At 48.1% G+C, this 19,713-nt stretch overlaps 1 protein-coding gene across 4 annotated transcripts in view; it reads left to right on the top strand.

The window, feature by feature from the left end:
• Positions 1-245: 245 nt before the first annotated feature.
• Positions 246-19,713, top strand: part of LOC147116702 (meckelin-like) — a 178,303-nt gene continuing 158,835 nt past the window's right edge. For 2 of the 4 annotated variants that reach the window (XM_085991813.1, XM_085991811.1), the window contains exons 1-4: positions 253-708; positions 13,728-13,810; positions 16,906-16,984; positions 17,796-17,871. In XM_085991813.1, the coding sequence (XP_085847939.1) occupies positions 519-708; positions 13,728-13,810; positions 16,906-16,984; positions 17,796-17,871 (428 nt within the window). In that variant the 5' untranslated portion in view covers positions 253-518. Of the gene's footprint in view, positions 709-13,727; positions 13,811-16,905; positions 16,985-17,795; positions 17,872-19,713 lie in introns of all 4 variants that reach the window. The other 2 variants (XM_085991815.1, XM_085991814.1) reach the window with 2 other exon arrangements.

Genomic DNA, 19,713 nt, shown 5'->3' with positions numbered 1-19,713 from the left:
TTATCCCTCATCCAACATCACTAAAAAACAGATTATCTGGTCATTTATCACATTGCTGTTTGTGGGAGCTTGCTGTGCGCAAATTGGCTGCCGCGTTTCCTACATTACAACAGTGACTACACTCCAGAAGTGGCAGTAAAGCGCTTCGGGGCATCCTGAAGATGTGAAAGGCGCTATATAAATGTAAGTTACACAATTTCTATTAGAAAGTGGAATAGAGATTTTTTTTTTAAAGCCCAGCGGAGTTTTTTATTCAACGCAGACATTAGAAACGACTGTGAAACGTGTAGAATGAAAGGAGTGAGCCCAAAATGTGCTGGGGAAACGAGAAAGACGAGTGTGTGTGTGAAAGATGCCCACAAACCAATCGCAGTGGCTGGGAAAAGGGATTATTTGAAAGTGTAATTTGACACCCTAGTCTGGAAACCATAGACACGGCTTGTACACAGAAAGCGGCCGCTGAGGCTTTCAGGCCAGTTGGTTGACTTTCCAGTCGGGAGTTGGGTTGTTGCTGCAGCATGCTCGGTGTGTTCCCTGCTGCACTGGTCGTGCCCCTTCTCCTGGCCGAGCTGCGCCTGGCTCGGGCCGGCCAGACCTCCCTGCCCCTGTCCTTTGTCCGGCCCCAGGCCTGCTCCAGCTCCCAGTTCTACGATGTCTCCAGTCTGCGGTGCTCCCCGTGCGGCAAGGATCTCAGGCGAGGCGCTGACGGTAAGTCGCGGTGTTTTTGTGTTTCTGCTTCTTCTTCTCCTCCCCTGCACTGTTATTGCCAGACTGTGTACAGAACAGCTGCTAAAACCCTGACGTGCTCCTGCCTGCCTGCTTCATCAGGGCCAGTGATTTATGTTCCCTGTGATTCTCTGCATTTTGTGTAAGCCTTGATTTGTCGCTCAGTGCACCCATCTCCACACAGAAAGAACTGAAAATGCTGCAACAAACGACTTGTCTCAATAAAGGGATAAATACTAGTAAGATAGCAAAATACTGCAGATGCTGGAAATCCGAAATAACAACAGAAAATGCTGGAAAAACTCAGCAGGCCAGGCAACATCCGTGGAGAGAGAAATAGTCAACGTTTCGGGTCGAAACCCTTCGTCAAGACTGAAAAAGCACAGGAAATGCAACAGATTAAAAGGCCAGTTTGGAGGCTGGGAGAGAACAAAAGAGAAGTGAAGAGACATTAAGAGGTATTCAAAACGAGACGAGATGGTGATAGGACTAGTGGAGACAAAAGACGGCTCTAGATTAGGTGTGAAATGCGCTGGCAGAATGGGAGACAGCTGCCATGTGGGAGAGAGAAAAAGGGGGGGGCCAAAACAAAGGTGTGGATAAAAAATATATATAAAAATGTAATAGGGGCCGAGGTTATGATCTGAAATTGTTGAACTCGATATTGAATGGCGGACCAGGCTTGAGGGGCTAAATGGCCTCCTCCTGCTCCTATTGTACCATCCTGGGTTTAAACCACCAAAATAGAAGGTGAGGCAGTAGAGTAGCATTGTGTCAGCCCCAGTATAACTGGAAATAGCATAACATCACTCAGAAACCAACAGTCTCCATCATATCCCAGCATCATGAAAGACCTCTCTATACTAAATGACGTGAGTCCAAGCTTCCCTCACTGTGGGTTACACAACACCGGGAAAACTTCAGGTTAAGGATTCAGGCATAAAAGAAAGACTTGCATTTATATAGCGCCTTTCACAACCTTGGGACATCCCAAGGCGCTTTACAGCCAATGAGGTACTTTTTTTTGAAGTGTAGTCACTGTTGTAATGTAGGAAACGCGGCAGCCAATTTGTGCACAGAAAGCTCCCACAAACAGCAATGTGATGATGACCAGATAATCTGTTTTTGTGATGTTGATTGAGGGATAAATATTGGCCCAGGACACCGGGGACACCTCCCCTGCTTTTCTTCAAAGTAGTGCCATGGGATCTTTTACGTCCACCTGAGAGAGCAGACAGGACCTCAGTTTAATGTCTCATCCGAAAGACGACAACTCTGACAGTGCTGCACTCCCTCAGTGCTGCCACTGGAGTGTCAACCTTGATTTTTGTGCTCAAGTCCCTGGAGTGAGCACTTGAACCCACAACCTTCTGACTCAGAGGTGGGAGTGCTGCCCACTGAGCCACAGCTGACAAGGATCTGAAATAAAACATGTTTTCAGAAGCAGACAGACCTGCTGTGTATTGCCAACATTTTTTGGTTGTACCTCAGATTCCTGCTGTTAAGCAGGTGTCAGCTGTGGCTCAGTGGGTAGCACTCTTGCCTCTGAGTCTGACGGTTGTGGGTTCAAAAGTCTCACTCCAGAGACTTGAGTGTACAAATCTAGGCTGACACTCCAGTGCAGGGCTGTGCTGTTGGATGGTGCCGTCTTTCGGATGAAAAGTTAAACTGAGACCTCGTCTGCCCTCTCAGATGGATGTAAAAGATCCCTTGGCACTATTTCAAAAAAGAGCAGGGAGTTCACCTTGGCGCCCTGACCAATATTAATCCCTCAATCAACATCGCAAATACAGATGATCTGGTCATTATGGGAACTTGCTGTGTGCAATTTGGCTGCTGCGTTTTCTACATTACAACAGGTGACTACACTTCAAAAATAAAGTACATCATTGGCTGTAAAGCGCGTTGGGAGGTCGTGAAAGGCGCTTTTTTTAATAAATGCAAGTCTTTCAGACTGAGCATGTCTAGCTGGGTCCACAGTCCATATCCTCCAGAAACTTGGAGCAATGATGTGCATGTACGCACTATGCGCAGCGCATTGCATACTTTGACCAAGCTTTTGGTCACCTGTCCTGATATCTCTATGTGGCTCGGTGTTAAATTTTTCTGCCAACGCTCCTGTGAAGAGGTTCGGGATGTTTTTACTACGTTAAAGGTGCTATATAAATGCAGGTTGTTGCTGTGCATGCACAGTTAGCACTTCCTGTTCCAGGTGGAACTAGGCTGCTCCCATTTATATATAGTAGCAAAAAGCATCTGATGTTTCTAACCCAGTTCCTATAGTCTCACTGTCTTCAAGAGAAACACAGTACAGTGGACAGTGTTAGGCCTTTAGGATTTGGAAACTGTTTCTGTAAGGAAGCTTTTGTCAGTTGCACTGTGTAACTGAGAATGGATTTCTGAGGGAAACAATTCCATGACTGAAAAGACCTAGCTGGTCCTTTTTACATAATGTTTCTTGACGATTTAGATATTCAGTAACAAATACTATTTGGACGGGTAGTAACTTTGACCTCCTGTTCCTAGGAGGGGAAACCCTTGAATAAAACACTGGCACTTGGTAAAAGATGGATAAATTGTTCAGCAGCATTGATGTACCAAGAAAAGCTTGCATCGAGAGAGAGAGAGAGACAAGAGCATGAAAGGCACTTCCCCACAGTGCTGTCACAAGCAGCTGATGGGGCAATAAGACTTACATCACCGTGCCACGTGTTTGTACACAAAAAGAAAACTGGTTTGCCAAAACACTTTAACGAGCAGAGTGTCTCTTTCAAAATGATCAACACTAAGCCGCCTTGTAAAAGGGTAATAGGGATAGTGTGCCCGTCTAGTTTACATTGCAGCTTAGCAAAGCAGAGGCGACAGTTATCATTCTGTCTTCTGAGGAGAAAGAGTTAAGTCTACAACTATTGAAACTCGACTGTGTGACAGTCATTGCTTCTGTTCATCTATCCGTACATTGTTTAATAAATCTGTTTGGCAATATGCAGCCTGAGTCACTATTAAGTGAAGTGCTTATTCTACTACCATCTGAAGTCGAGGATGATCACGCACCTGATAAAACCAGTAGCTAAATTACGGCCATGAGGGTTTTCTGTATGATCCCTAACCGTGTGACAATTTATTTAGATATTGGGAGAGTAAAGCCACATTCTGAGGGTTTGTCGACAGCAGTGATCCAATAACCAGAACCTAAGAAAACTATGTAGAGCTGAAAACCTCAAAATGTAACAAGCATTAAGTTTTGTTGTAAAATTGGTTATGATACAATAGAAATGTAACACTCTAGTTAAGATATAATGGGGGAAAAATTCAGTATTGCCCCGTTTGGGGCGCCATTATCGGCTGTGCGCAAAGTTTAGCGCCTGGCGCTAATTATCGCCTCCGACTGCAAACTTGGCTTTTATCGCCCCTGGAGGTGATTGGAGCGCTAAATCAGGCGCTTCACACCTGTCTTAAGGCACAAAGGCCGAGGAGTGAGGCGCTACCTCGGAGCGCTGGCGAAGCAAGGAAGGGCAAATCAAAATGAACCTGCAAAGTGCTGCTCAGTACCCAAAACTCCTTCACACAGCGTTGAATCTCTCCAGAAGTCTCTCTCTCTCTCTTTCTCAGAATGCGTGGTGCAAAAATGTCACCGACAAAAAAGGCAGGAAGCGGTCGCCTTTAAATAGCGCTCCCCCAGTCCCTTTCTGACTGCAAAACGCTCCCCTCAACCTGTCGTTGCTAGCGGCAGGCGGTAAGGCAGGGGGCGCCACTCAATATCTGGTCCGGGGCGCTAACTGGGCGTTGCGCACTTGTCTGATGTCACGATCTGCTGGCGCAGGAGATCGTGGTGGTAGTGTTTAGCGCCGCCGCAAAATGTCTAGTTGATTTCACGAGCGGCACAAACATCGCCGCGCCCAGGCGCTAGTTGCTTTGCGCCCCAATTAGCGCCCTCTTAAGGCACTAACGGGAGGCGCAAACAACTGAATTTTTCCCCCAACTTGTGTAACAAAACAGTGAATTAAAAATCAAAGAGTAAGGAGGCCAGTTTACATTTTGAGTGTGTGCTGGTTTAAAGACAGGACAATCCATCAGGTGTCCTGTAGTCTGATTTTAAGTCATTTGATAAAGTGCCTCACATATTACTTGAAAGCTCAAGCAATTAGAGGGAAAGTAGAATTGGACGATAATGTGGTCTGGGCGCCACAGTTGGGGTCGGAGCTCCTGGGATAGGGAAGGACAATATCAGCTCGGATTCCCGCTCCTGCCGGCAAGTGGGTATGTACAGATACTGGGTGAGAACACGATTGAGCTCTTTTGTGATACTTCTAATAACAACAACCTGAGATTGTTGTATAGATGAGATTGTGCGTGGGAGCTTGCTGTGCGCAAATTGGCTGCCGCATTTCCTACATTACAACAGTGACTGCACTTCAAAAAGTACTTTGTTATCTCTGTAATCCCCTCCAGCCCTATAACCCCCCCCCCCCGGACCTCTGCGCTTCACCTATTCTGGCCTTTTGAACATCCCCGATTTTAATCGCTCCACCATTGGTGGCCGTGCCTTCGGCTGCCTGGGCCCTAAGCTCTGGAATTCCCTCCCGAAACCTCTCCGCCTCACCACTACTTATTCCTCAAGCTTTTGGTCATCTGCAGTTATGTGGCTCGGTGTCAAACTTTTTTTTTTGATAACACTCCTGTGAAGTGTCTCGGGATGTTTTATTACATTAAAGGTACTCTATAAGTATAAGTTGTTGCTGTAAAGTGCTTTGGGGCGTCCTGGGGTCGTGAAAGGCGCTATATAAATGCAAGCTCTTCCTTTATTGTTGTATAGATGAGATTGTTGTTTACATGACACAAAACTTCGACTATTTTACCAGGGCTGTTAATTGTGCTGGTGCATTATGGGGTGATCAGGATGTTGCACGGGAAGTTTGAATCCCGCACCTTTCCAGGCAGGGGTGTGAACAGTGTGTCTGAAACAATGCACTTTTCAAAAATTTGATCTTGGGATGTGGACAGAACTGGAAAGGCAGCATTTATTGTCCATCCCTTGGCTGACATGAGGGCATCAGGAGTCAACCACATGATGTGGGACTGGAGTCACATGTAGGCCGAACCAGGTAGGCGCGGCAGGTCCCCTTCCTTTCCATGAAGGATTTTAGTGAGCCAGTTGGGTTTTGATGATAACCCAGCAGCTTTCATGGCCATTTTCCTGGTGATAGCCCTCAAACGACCAGACTCACTGATTTTAGTTTCACAGCTTGCCACGGTAGGATTTAAGCTCACAATCTCTCGTCCAGCACCGTAACCACTAGGCTTCCACACTATTCATAAAAAATGTGTATGGTTGGTGTATATACTTGCAATACTGTGTTCAGTTTTTAACACTTCTCTGGAATATTAAAAAAGATAGACTTGCATTTATATAGCACCTTTCACAACTTCAGGACGTCCCAAAGTGCTTTACAGCCAATGAAGTACTTTTGGAAGTGTAGTCCCTGTTGTAATGTAGGCAAATGCAGCAGCCAATTTGCGCACAGCAAGCTCCCACAAGCAGCAATGAGATAATGACCAGATAATTCTTTTTAGTGATATTGGCTGAGGGATAAATATTGGCCCTCGGACACCGGGGAGAACTCCCCTGCTCTTCTTTGAAATAGTGCCATGGGATCTTTTACCTCCACCTGAGAGGGCAGATGGGGCCTCAGTTTAACGTGTTGTTCGGGAGACGGCTCCTCCGACAGTGCAGCACTCCCTCAGCACTGCCCCTCTGACAGTGCAGCACTCCCTCAGCACTGCCCCTCCGACAGCGCAGCACTCCCTCAGCACTGCCCCTCTGACAGTGCAGCACTCCCTCAGTACTGCCCCTCCGACAGTGCAGCGCACCCTCAGTACTGCCCCTCCGACAGTGCAGCCCTCCCTCAGTACCGCCCCTTGACAGTGCAGCACACCCTCAGCACTGCCCCTCCGACAGTGCAGCACTCCCTCAGTACTGCCCCTCCGACAGTGCAGTGCACCCTCAGTACTGCCCCTCCGACAGTGCAGCACTGCCTCAGCACTGCCCCTCTGACAGTGCAGCACTCCCTCAGTACTGCCCCTCCGACAGCGCAGCACTCCCTCAGCACTGCCCCTCCGACAGTGCAGCACTCCCTCAGTACCGCCCCTTGACAGTGCAGCACACCCTCAGCACTGCCCCTCCGACAGTGCAGCACTCCCTCAGTACTGCCCCTTGACAGTGCAGCACACCCTCAGCACTGCCCCTCCGACAGTGCAGCACTCCCTCAGTACTGCCCCTCCGACAGTGCAGTGCACCCTCAGTACTGCCCCTCCGACAGTGCAGTGCACCCTCAGTACTGCCCCTCCGACAGTGCAGTGCACCCTCAGTACTGCCCCTCTGACAGTGCAGCCCTCCCTCAGTACCACCCCTCCGACAGTGCAGCACTCCCTCAGCACTGCCCCTCTGACAGTGCAGCACTCCCTCAGTACTGCCCCTCCGACAGTGCAGCACTCTCTCAGTACTGAAATTGGAGTGTCAGCCTGGATTATATGTTCAGTTTGCTGATCTCAGCCAGTATTGCAATGGGCGCTCTTGATGACATTGGCCTCAATATTAGAATGACCAGTGATCCTTGTTGTAAAGTGCTTGTGTGTGAATGTCAGGCGAGAAAAGTATAGCGCCCAGCTGTGAAGGTCAAATAGGCTGCTGACAATTCACGGAAAGACCGGAATCCAAGGACTACTGGTGAGAGCAATGAAAATGTTTTGTGGGTTTCGAGTACTGGGTCGTGATGGGAGGCTGAGAGAGTGAGATCATTCTCTTAATCAAAATGAAGGGACAGAGAAAATGCAATTCAAGCTTTTAAATTAATGACTGCAAGCTCATAAGTTCTTTGAATGGAATTGGGAAAGTGAGATAAGCGTGAGGAGGCTGGCGATACAAAAGACAGCATAGAAAGAACTGCATTTGCAAAATGTTAGCTTTTGCTACTTACTACTGTTCATTTTGCTTTGGTTTTTAAACATTTATTACTGTGCAGTATTACCTCGGTGTACCCAGGCTGCATCAGAACGAAGCAGTTTGGGTTAAAAGACAGGTTTTTGGTGGAAAATTGTAATTGTTGTGAAAGGAAATGATTGGGCATTTTTTCATTGTGGTTGTGAAGCTGATTGTTTACAAAACGGAGTCGATTTGTGATCAAAATGACAGCGTCGTTCTGTAAAACTGCACGTTTGAGTAGTTTAGCTTAAAGAGGATTATCATCTGGCCAATCACTTTGCAGGATGAACCAACCATGTTAGTAAATGGCAACTCGGCCAAAGAAACAGTGACCGAATGCGTCAACCCATTCAAAGACACATGACATTCCCTCCACTACCGGTGTACCGTGGCTGCAGTGTGCACCATCTACAAGATACACTGCAGCAACTCGCCAAGGCTTCTTCGGCAGCACTTCCCAAACCCGCGACCTCTTCCACCTAGAAGGACAAGGGCAGCAGGCGTATGGGAACACCACCACCTCCAAGTTCCCCTCCAAGTCACACACCATCCTGACTTGGAAATATATCGCCGTCCCTTCACCGTCACTGGGTCAAAATTCTGGAACTCCCTCCCTAACAGCACTGTGGGAGTATCTTCATCACACGGACAGCAGCGGTTCAAGATGGTGGCTCACCACCACCTTCTCGAGGGCAACTAGGGATGGGCAATAAATGCTGGCCTTGCCAGAGACGCCCACATCCCGTGAATAGGTCACTCCACAGACCGAGTCTGGAGCTCCACTTCCCCCTGCCTCGCTCCGCCCGCCCATTCCTCTCATCAGGGTGGTGACTCGTGCTGGGATACGCGCTCATGGGCACCAGCAGCCCTCTGCCATCTCCCCTCATGTGGCCACGCTTCATGCGTGAGCCTCGACAGTGAAAATAGGGAGGCTGTTTTACCATGGTGGCATCACAGCCAAAGGCCAAAGATTCAAGGCCGAGATCGATAGATTTTCGGACTCTAGGGGAATTATGGGGATGGGGCGAGAAAGTGGAGTTGAGGTCGAAGATCAGCCATGATCTTATTGAATGGCGGAGCAGGCTCGAGGGGCCGTATGGCCTACTCCTGCTCCTAATTCTTATGTTCTTAAACCTGCTCCTGCCCTCATGCAACCTCCACACGCACGCACTTCCAGCAGCAGTGATTAAGAGCACGAATGACAATTGCTGTATTTTTTTCCCCTCCCGAGTCCAATTGTCGTATCACCACAGCCACTCTCCTCCCAGCTGAGGTCAATGGACTCAGCAGCAACCTTTTTATGTTAAGTAAATTTAAGATTACAGGATAACCACAAAAGGCCCACGGGGTTTAATCCCCTCTATGCACTAAAAATAGGAATGTGATGGAATGAAAGCCTTTTGTATTTCTGCACCATGGTACACATTGAAGGCACTCAGAATAAACTCATTCCCTTAGGATGATGTCTGTACCAACTCCTCAATTTACAGTTACTATGCACTTGAGTAAAAAAAATAAATTATGACAATAACTTGCATTTCTATAGTGACTTTAACATAGCAAAATGTCCCAAGACGCTTTACAGGAATGCAATCAAACATCTAGCCAAAGAAGAAGATAATAGGACGGGTGACTAAAAGCTTGGTCAAAGAGGTAGGTTTTAAGGAGCATCTTAAAGGAGGAGAGAGAGGCGGAGAGGTTTAGGGAGGGAATTCCAGAGCTTGGGGGCCTAGACGGCAGAAGGCACGGCCGCCAATGGTGTGCCGAAGGGAGTGGGCGATGCACAAGAGGCTATAGATGGAGGAACACAGAGTTCTTGGAGGATTGGAGAGGTTACAGAGATAGGGAGAGGCGAAGTCATGGAGGAATTTGAACACGAGGATGAAAATTGAGGCGTTGTTAGACCAGGAGCAATGTAGGTCAGCGAGCAATATGGTGATGGGTGAATGGGATTTCGTGTGGGTTCGGAAGCAGGCAGCAGAGTTTTGGATTATCTCCAGTGTGTGACTGGTAAAAGATGGGATGTTGGCCAGGAGGCCAATGGAATAGACGGGTCTGGAGGTAACTAAAGCATGGACTGGAGAGTTTCAGCAGGTAAAAGCTCCAGCATCATACTGCAAGGAGTGATGGGATGTGCTCCCCCATGCCTTGAGTTCCCGGTAATTCCCCCCTTGCCGTGAGTTCCCATTCTTAATGGTATTGGTGCGGGGAGAGCACTGGGTGTTGGCCAGGGCTGCATCTGTAGGGAAGAAGAGAATATTGGGCGGGCCAGTCATTGGGCTACTGTCACACACTTCAGCTCACTGATCCCAAGGCAGTGAGTTTACTTAGAGTTGTCTACCTGTACCGTGGCTTAAGAAAGGTGCACCGGTTGTGCACGCCAATTTATGCTGGCATCATCCTGGCAGTGGTGGGTAAATGATTTGGGTGCCCTGGGCTAGATAGGAGAAGGAAAGAGCCAGGGTTTCTGCAATTGACGTTATCGGACCTGCAACACCTCAATTTAAAAATTCTCATCCTTGTGTCCAATCCTTCCATAGCGTCGCCCCTTCCCTATCTCTATAATCTCCTCTAGCCTTACAACCGCGCCCCCCCCCCCCCCCGAGATCTCTGCGTTCCTCCAATTCTGGCCTGTTGCACATCCCCAATTTTCATCGCTCCACCATTGGCGGATGTGTGTTCAGCTGCCTAGGCCCCAAGCTCTGGAATTCCCTCCCTAAACCTCTCCACCTCTCTACCTCTCTCTCTTCCTTAAAGACGCTCTTTAAAACCTACCTCTTTGACCAAGTCACCCGTCCTAATATCTCCTTATGTGGCCCGGTGTCAAATTTGTTCTGATAACGCTCCTGTGAAGTGCTTTGGGATGTTTTACTACGTTAAAGGCACTGTATAAATACAAGTTGTTATCACGTAGCACCCTTCTTGAAAAGGCTCATCTGTGAGGACCAGATTATGCTCAGCTCGGAGACATGGACCATGTACAGCAGGCAGCTCAAAGCACTGGAGAGGTACCACCAACGCTGCCTCCGCAAGATCCTGCAAATCCATTGGCAGGATAGGTGCACCAACGTCAGTGTTCTTGCTCAGGCCAACATCCCCAGCATCGAAGCTTTGACCACGCTCGATCAGCTCCGATTGTCCGCATTCCCGATACGAGACTCCCAAAACAAGCGCTCTACTCTGAGCTTCGGCTCGGCAAGACAGCCCCAGGTGGGCAGAGGAAACGCTTCAAGGACACCCTCAAAGCCTCCTTGAAAAAGTGTAACATCCCCACTGACACCTGGGAATCCCTGGCCCAAGACCGCACAATGTGGAGGAGAAGCATCCGGGAAGGTGCCGAACACCTCGAGTCTCTTCGCCGGGAGCAAGCGGAAGCCAAGCGCAAACAACGGAAGGCGCGCACGTCAACCCAAGCACCCCACCCACCCACCCCTTCAACCACCGTCTGCCCCACCTGTGACAGAGACTGTAGGTCCCGCATTGGACTCATCAGTCACCTGAGAACTCATTTTTAATGTGGAAGCAAGTCATCCTCGGTCCCGAGGGACTGCCTAAGAAGAAGAAGAAGAATGCTCAGCTCTGATGCCCACCACAGTTCAATATTATGCCGACACGCAGTGTTCATTCTTGCACACGAATAATAGGTGAGGCCCTTGGATACTGCTGGTTCCTGCGAAGGCGACAATGCTGTCAGGAGAGGAAAGAAGATGATTAGAGGGGAAGAAAAGAGTTTTCGATTTCTGACATTCATTTTAATGTTCTCTGATGGGATCTTTTTACTGCTCTGAAGGATACTGGGAATGAATGGGCAGTGTTCATCCTCTAAGTGTAACCTAGCTTAATTGAACCATCAGCAGTATAAAGACGTTGTTAGTGTGTTCGGTGGTGCCTGCAGATAAAAAAAAAATCTTATTAAACGAAGACTGTATGCGGCTGTGACAGTGGCTCAAATAAATGGGCCTCGTGAGGTCCGCGATATGGGAAATGATGAGCAAATATAATGAGACTGTAAATAACCGCAGTTATTGTAGTTGATGTACGCCAGTCGCGATTGTAAACGGGGATCATCATTTGGTAAAAAGGATAAAGGTAAATACTGAAAATATGAATTTAAGCATAGATCTGAGAAAATAAGATAGGTTAACTTTTCCTGCTGACAATGCACGTGGTATTAAAAGTAGTTTGTTAAATTTGTTGAATGTTTTTATTTCTATTTGATAGGCCAGAAATATTATGCATTCAGTTTAATAGCCCAGTTTATAGTGCTCTCTCCATTTTTAATAAACTCATCTGTTCGATCAGTCCATCAGAATAGAGGCAGGTTATCAGTCTCCCTCCATTTCGATGGCCTTGTCTGTCCATCTGCCTCCATTTTGGTAAGCAGGGAAGATGCAAGAATATATTTACCTTTATAATCTATGAAAGAATCATCTTACAAATTCATATGAAAGAAAGACTTGCATTTCTATAGCGCCTTTCACGACCTCATGACGTCTCAAAGCGCTTTACAGCCAATGATACACTTTTGAAGTGGAGTCACTGTTGTAATGTGGGAAACGCAGCAGCCAATTTGCGCACATCAAGCTGCCACAAACAGCAATGTGATAATGACCAGATAATTTTTTTGTTTAGTGATGCTGGTTGAGGGATAAATATTGGCCAGGACACCGGGGATAACTCCCCTGCTCTTCTTCTTAAATAGTGCCACGGGATCTTTTACGTTCACCTGAGAGAGCAGACGGGGCCTCGGTTTAACGTCTCGTCCGAAAGACGGCACCTCCGACAGTGCAGCACTCCCTCAGCACTGGCACTGGGATTGTCAGCCTAGATTTTCGTGCTCAAGTCACTGGAGTGGGACTTGAACCCACAACCTTCTGACTCCGAGGCATGAGTGCTGCCCACTGAGCCATGGCTGACACTCGAGCAGTACTGAGGGAGTGCTGCACTGCCTGAGAACAATGTTTGCAGCACAAAAGCAAGCCAATTGTATATGCGGAAGGAAGGAAAGAAAGAAAGGAAGAACTAACTTGCAATTATATAGCACCCTTCATGACCTCAGGTCATCTCAAAGCGCTTTACAGCCAATGAAGTACTTTTGAAGTGCATTCACCGTTGTAGTGTAGGAAGCATAGCAGCCAATTTGCGCACAGCAAGCTCCCGAAACATCAATGTGCTGGCTCTTTGCTAAAGCAGTTGAAAACGAATCCCACTGCCCTTTTCCTGCAGTCTTGTATATCCTGCTGCATGTATTAAAGTCAGTGAGGGTCAAATATCTGCAGCCCTTCCAGTGCACTCCTGTCTGGACTCCAGGGGGAGCCTGGTAGAAAGCTCAACAATTGAGCCGGGGCCTGGATACACTGGGCAGTTTCCACGGGTCCTTGTTGGGAGCGAAGTCTCCGCTCGCCTGAAACAAGGCCAGTGGCAGAGGATGGGCTCGGGACTCACAGACTGTTTAACAGCCACAGACTGGCGGGATATCAGTGGGCCGGTGCGCTGAGTGAAAGCAGGCATTCTGGCTAGCCATCTGGGGCCCACCTGCGAGTCCAGGCCTGGGCCGTGGCTTGTATCCCTGAAATCAGGAAGGATAAGTGGAAACATTTTCAGCCTCCCTCCCCCCCCTTACAAAGGGGGCTGATGGGACTTCGCGGTAATCTTTTCAGGGGGATCCCCTGCTGAACCCCCTTCCCTGGACCTGGCACACCTCCGCAAAACTGGCAGACCCATGCACCCGAGCATATGCTAATAAGGCCACCGCCAGCCCCGCCCCCACGAACTTTGGCGGGGTCGGCACTGAGGTTCGCCAACGGGCGGGTCCCAGCTCCTGGGACGGAGGGCCCGTGGGTTTTGGGGCTCGGGTTTACTTGTGGGGAGAGAATTGGCATAAGAATAGCTGAAAACGAGAATAATCTGTGAGTTCAGCGACCGCCGCTGGATCAGACCGCTTCCGATAGAAACATGATCATATGTGGCTCATCGATTGATTTCATTTATTGATGCTGCGTTTGCTTTTCACTCCTAGGCCTCCGTTGTATCTGTAATGATGGTTATACAATGGTCGATACTGGATCCCCCATAGCACGGTGCACTCCGTGCAATCAGAATGTAAGTGACCGAAGGGAAAATTGGTAAATGAAAACTCTCCGCTGGTTGATTGAGATTCAATGTTTAGATTGACCGTTTAAAAAAACCTGAGGTGTTTACAGCATTAGCAGGGTGAAGATCACCATGACATTATCAACACTCATTTATTGAAAGGGACTAAGCTCCATCACTCCAGATTAAATACAGGCACAAGCACGGGCCTGCAGCCAGCCAAGGTATTGTGCCGTGCTTCCAACCACTGGGTAGTGTGATGTGTATCAAAATGGTTGTTTCACCCATGGCTGGAGAGTCTAGAACTAGGGGGGCATAGTCTCAGGATAAGGGGTCGGCCATTTTATGACTGAGATGAGGAGGAATTTCTTCACTCAGAGGGTTGTGAATCTTTGGGATTTTCTGCCCCAGAGGGCTGTGGAGGCTCAGTCGTTGAGTATATTCAAGGCTGAGATCGATAGATTTTTGGACTCTTAAGAGGAATCGAGGGATATGGCGATCGGGTGGGAAAGTGGAGTTGAGGTCGAAGTTCAGCCACGATCTTATTGAATGGCGGAGCAGGCTCGAGGGGCCATATGGCCAACTCCTGCTCCTAATTCTTATGTTCTTAAATTTTGAAAGGGAAAATGTTTACAGGGCTATGGGGGAATGGGATTAATTGGCTAGCTCTACCAGAGAGCCAGCACAGGCATGATAGGCTGAATAGCCTCCTTCTGCACCTTATCATTCTATGATTCTAATTATGGACGAATACTAGGTTGTGATGGTTTTCTTTCCCCGCCACTTTTCTCTCCTCCTCTCCCGATGAGGTTGACTTGCGCTGGGGTTTGATTCTAATGGAAGGTCGACAGCTACCCCTCCCTTTGCCCCACCCAAGTGACCCTTCTTCCTGCGCGAGCCTAGACGACGTGCGTCGTGCAAGTATTCCGATTGGGGATGGCAGTGGCGGCATCGCACTTGAGCCCCAATCCCGACCTCGCACGATATCCAATCACACGCATTTTCAAGGAGGAGTCGCTGGATGGCGACCGAGAACGTTGAAATCTTAGCTATTTTGTGGGATTTTTTTGTCCTTCAGAGGCTCTAAAGATTGGATGAGAAGAGTAGGAAGTAAAAATAATTACATAATATAGAAATACAGTAAACTCTTTTGTATCCGGCACCGACGGGACTGGGATGGTGCCGGTTGATTAAAAATTCCAGATAACAGAGAGGTAGGCTATTTTTAACACCAAAAAAATAAAAACCAGTGACTAACTCGGCCACCGCGGGAAACTCGGACTCAGAAAAATGAAAAATGGATGGATTCGGCAAGATTACCGGCTATCTATTTTGCCGGTTATTAAAGAATTCCGGTTGATTAGGTGCCGTTTAAACAAGAGTTCACTGTACATAGAATGTACAGCACAGAAACAGGCCATTCGACCCAACTGGTCTATGCCAGTGTTTATGCTCCACACGAGCCTCCTCCCACATTACCTCATCTCACCCTGTCATCATATCCTTCAAGTCCTTTCTCCCTCATGTACTTATCTAGCTTCTCCTTAAATGCATCTATGGTAATCACCTCAACTACTAGGGGGAATCAAGGATTATGGAGATCGGGCGGGAAAGTGGAGTTGAGGTCGAAGACCAGCCATGATCTTATTGAATGGCGGAGCAGGCTCGAGGGGCCGTATGGCCGACTCCTGCTCCTAACTCTTGTGTCCTTATGTTCTCAGTGTAACGAAGGTTCACTAGATTGATTCCTGGGATGAGAGGGTTGTCCTCTGCGGAGAGATTGAGCAGATTGGGCCAATACTCTCCTGGGTTTAGAAGAATGAATTGTTTGCCTGTTTGCTGGTTCCAGTCGCCTACCGCTGTTTTTCCCCTTCTCCGAGCTGGGCTCTTCAGCCAGGAAGGTAGGGAGTTCTGGGGTCTCCGAGAACAGCACCCTCACCACTTCATGGGCAGCTGACAGCAACTGCATTTCTGTGGAGCAGGACAAATCCCGCCAAATATATTGCTGCCCAATGACGTGGTGCACTTGTAGTGTCTTGTAGTCTTCACCCCATTGTCGCTGATGTGAAGCTCACCCAGTGAAGGATATAGTAAATAGTAAGACAATGGGGGGAATTTTTAACCTTTAAAAAAAAAAAAAAAAGTGGGTTTGGAATGTGGGGGTAGTCTAGACACAAAAGGCATCAAGGGGTATGGGGAGAGAGCGGGAATATGGTATTGAGATAGAGGATCAGCCGTGATCATATTGAATGGCGGAGCAGGCTTGAAGGGCCAAATGGCCGACTCCTGCTCCTATTTTTCTATGTTTTTCTATGTTTCTGTGTTAAATTGTTAAAATTCAGAATCCCGACCTGAACCTGCCTCCAAACCGCTCACATCCGGTTTTAATGGAGGCGGGACGGGGGGCGAGATAGGAACGGGCAGCCAACCCGCTGCCAGGAGGCGGGATGTCAATTTAAATATTACACTAAGGCTGGAAGCCTTTTTTTTTACCTCCATTTTGTTTGTAACTCTATTTGGTCGGGTTTTACACATCTCGTAAAACACGGCAGTTACAGCAAGGTGAGGACTGCTGCATCCAGGAGGTAAATGCCTTTATACCTACCTCCTGGATCCAGGGTCCCTGCCTAGTCCACCCCCCGCGATCGGAGACTCCCTCACGAGGCCTCCGATCTGCAATCAGCATGAGGCTGCCCACGTTCCCCCCCCACCCCCCAGCCCCGGTCCCTCCACTGCCCCGATCTTCCTTCTCTTTCCCCCCCCCCCCGGCTCCATCCTCTGGAGGCCGGAGCACCAGCCCGCCACCGATCCCTCCCTCCTCTGTGCGGCCTAGTGCCACAGACCTACCTGCCCGGAGCCAGCCAGCCTCTCCATCTGGCCGTCTGCGGGCGGGAAACAGAGGCTTCAGGTGCAAATCAGGCCCCTGCCGTTAAAGCCGGCGGGAAACCCGTTCTCCTGGGTTTCGCGCCCGCTCGGAACCCCCCACCCCCAACCCGCCCTCCCTGTGAAAATCCAGCCCAATAGTTCAGTAGTAAAGACACCTGATTTCTGCATGATATGCAAATAATTAACATTGTTTATTTGACGTTTTGCTGCCTGTTTAGAATGATTACGTGTCTGTGGACCGGAGGCTGTGCTTGAAGTGTACAGACTGCAAGCAGTGTGGAGAAAGCCAAGTCCGAGGTATGTTTTTGTTGTCCTTGGACTTGTAACCTGCAGGGCTACGGACCGAGAGCTGGAAAGTGGGATTAGGCTGGATAGCGCTTTGTCGGCCGGCACAGACACAATGGGCTGAATGGCTTCCCTCTAGCCGTAGATTTCTATGACTGGCTTTACAGCCTGCTGGAGTGTGCTGCAGATGCAATTTCTAACAACAGGCAACGATCAAGATTGATGGGTGTTTTTTTCAAATCCCTACACGAGCTGAAATCAGCTAGCACAGTGCAGGCCGAGAATTGAACCTGGGGCCCTACAGCTCCAGTATAAAAACAGAAAATGCTGGAGATACTCAGCAGGTCAGGCAGCATCTGTGAAGAGAGAAACGAGAGTTAACGTTTCAGGTTGATGACCTTTCAACAGAACTGGAAAAAAGCAGGAAATGGAACAGATTTTTAAGCAAGTTTAGGGGCTGGGAAATGGGGGAGGGGATAAAAGAACCAAAGGGAAGGTCTGTGATAGGATGGAAGGCCGGAGAAGTAAAGAGACATTAAGAGAGATTCAAGGCAAAAGGAGGCAATAGCCCTACAGCTCTATTTTGGCTCCATTCTACACTGGGCAGAGGAATTACTAACACTGCCACTGAGGGAGCCCATGAATCTATCTTTATGGGTAGTAGTACAATTGGAACAGGGCACACAAAGCAAGTGAAAAACATCGATAACTTTAATTTGCGTTTGAGACTCTCATTCTGAAGGGGGAATGAAAAGAATTTCAAATCAGTAATTTCTGTAAAAGTTTGGATTCAGAGAGAATTCACTGATTTTTCTTTTTGCAGCGGAGGAGTTGGCCTCGATGACAGCAAGCTGTCAAAACTGTTCCGACATAACCGTGCCAAACGCTTTGGGTAACATGTAAGTGTCTCACCGTCCATGAATAATATCTATTTGTTCATGTCTGATCTTACGCCGAAACATGACCAAGTCTTTGAAGAAGCCCTTGTGGTTTTTCTTTTTTAAGTTTATTGTCCTGCAATTTTTCTCCTCTTTCCTCCCCACAACCGCCCCCCTCCCACCCACCCCCCACCCCACCAACACCAAGGTTCTGACTGTCCAATTCTGGCCTCTTGAGCATCCCCGATTTTAACCGCTCCACCATTGGCGGCCGTGCCTTCAACTGCCGAGGCCCTAAGCTCTGGAATTCCCCCCCTAAACCGCTCCACCTCGCTACCTCTCTCTCCTCCTTTAAGACGCTCCTTAAACTCTACCTCCATCTGCCCTAATATCTCCTTGTGTGGCTCGGTGTCAAAATTTAGTTTGATGACACTCCTGTGAAGCGCCACGGGACGTTTCACTACGTTTAAAGGCGCTATGTAAATACAAATTGTTGTTGTTGTTGTTGGGGTGCAGTTCCACAAGCTTCAGCTCCCATCCTGTATTTCGCCCATGAGGCCATCTTTCAAGTGTAAGACCAAACGTTGAGAGTCAGTAAGCGATAGAATCATGGAGGTGTCGTGGCTAAACCTGAACCTGTCATCCACGCACGTGGATTTTACAACAGAAGTGACTGTATCGCAGTCAGCTACCGCTAATTGTAGCAGCCCTATCGGCACCATGTCTGGAATCGGATGACCCAAGTCAGGAGGAACATGGATCGCTATTTGGCCGAGAGAAAGTCTGAGGATTGAAAAACAGAATCGCGCGTGACCTTTTGTTGAACATTGGGACTAGCTGGATGAACCGTACTGGCCTCTCCCAGTCCTGTGCGTTCCTTTGTTCCTAATTCAGCTTGTTAAGCAGTCAACCTCCTTGCTCCTCTGGTTCACAACAACGCGTTTCGAGTAAGCACGAGACTTTGTAGTGGAGTATACGGAACAGACTTTATTGACACACAGTAAAGGTGATCGGCCTTTAACTGTCTACAGAGAGTGGCTTTTTGGTTTCTGTGTCTTTCGAGCCCCCTGAGATCCTGTTTGAAAACCATGATCCTTTATGCACCATATTTTCACTACATCCAAGGAAAATGTCATAGATAAGACTGTACGACGTATCTGATCCCAAACCCTTTGAAAACAGACTATTCATGTAAACAGTTGTAGTTTGTTTAATTCAAAACTACTTCCCTCCAAACAAGACTTCCTGACATAACCGTCCCTAAACCCTTTGAAGAAAAAGCCTTACCAACTGTTATCCGTAGCAAATGGATACACCATCCCTGTTTTTTTATCCTAAAACTAAAGTTACATATTATTACACTCATTTCCTTACACAAGCACTTCACATATCGGAAGACAAGCCATTCTTTCTCCTCACGCCACTTCAAAGTCAGCCTGTTTACATTGGAAAGCCTGTTGCTTCAAGACACAAAGAAGTTCGACTGTTAACCCTTAACTCCCCAAGATGTCCAAGATGCCTCTCTCCAGGATGTCCAACACTGCTCAGTGTGGGATTCAAACCTGGGGTTTTCCTGCTCTGTAAGGCACACTGGGTGATCTGGTTCAATGATGGCCAATATTTTAGCCACATGTAGCCAATTAGAAATCCAGATGTGGAGAAGTGCATTTCCGATAAGTAAATTAAAAATGAATAATAGACACCATCATTGGGCCTGTGATCTCGATACTCATATTCACATGGCGTATAGATGTGAACTTTAACCTTCTTGTGCGTTTGTTGATAAAATGGTAAGACGCAAAGCAGAGTGCGCGAGTGTTTTTTGATCGTTGTGAGCGCCTTACTTCCTTGGTAACTGAGTGA

Source organism: Somniosus microcephalus, chromosome 6, assembly GCF_052327205.1.
Source record: "Somniosus microcephalus isolate GS21.2 chromosome 6, FLI_Smic_1.0, whole genome shotgun sequence".
Lineage (NCBI taxonomy): Eukaryota > Metazoa > Chordata > Chondrichthyes > Squaliformes > Somniosidae > Somniosus > Somniosus microcephalus.
The sequence above is the reverse complement of the archived record's forward strand: the minus strand, read 5'-3'. Positions and strand labels throughout refer to the sequence as shown.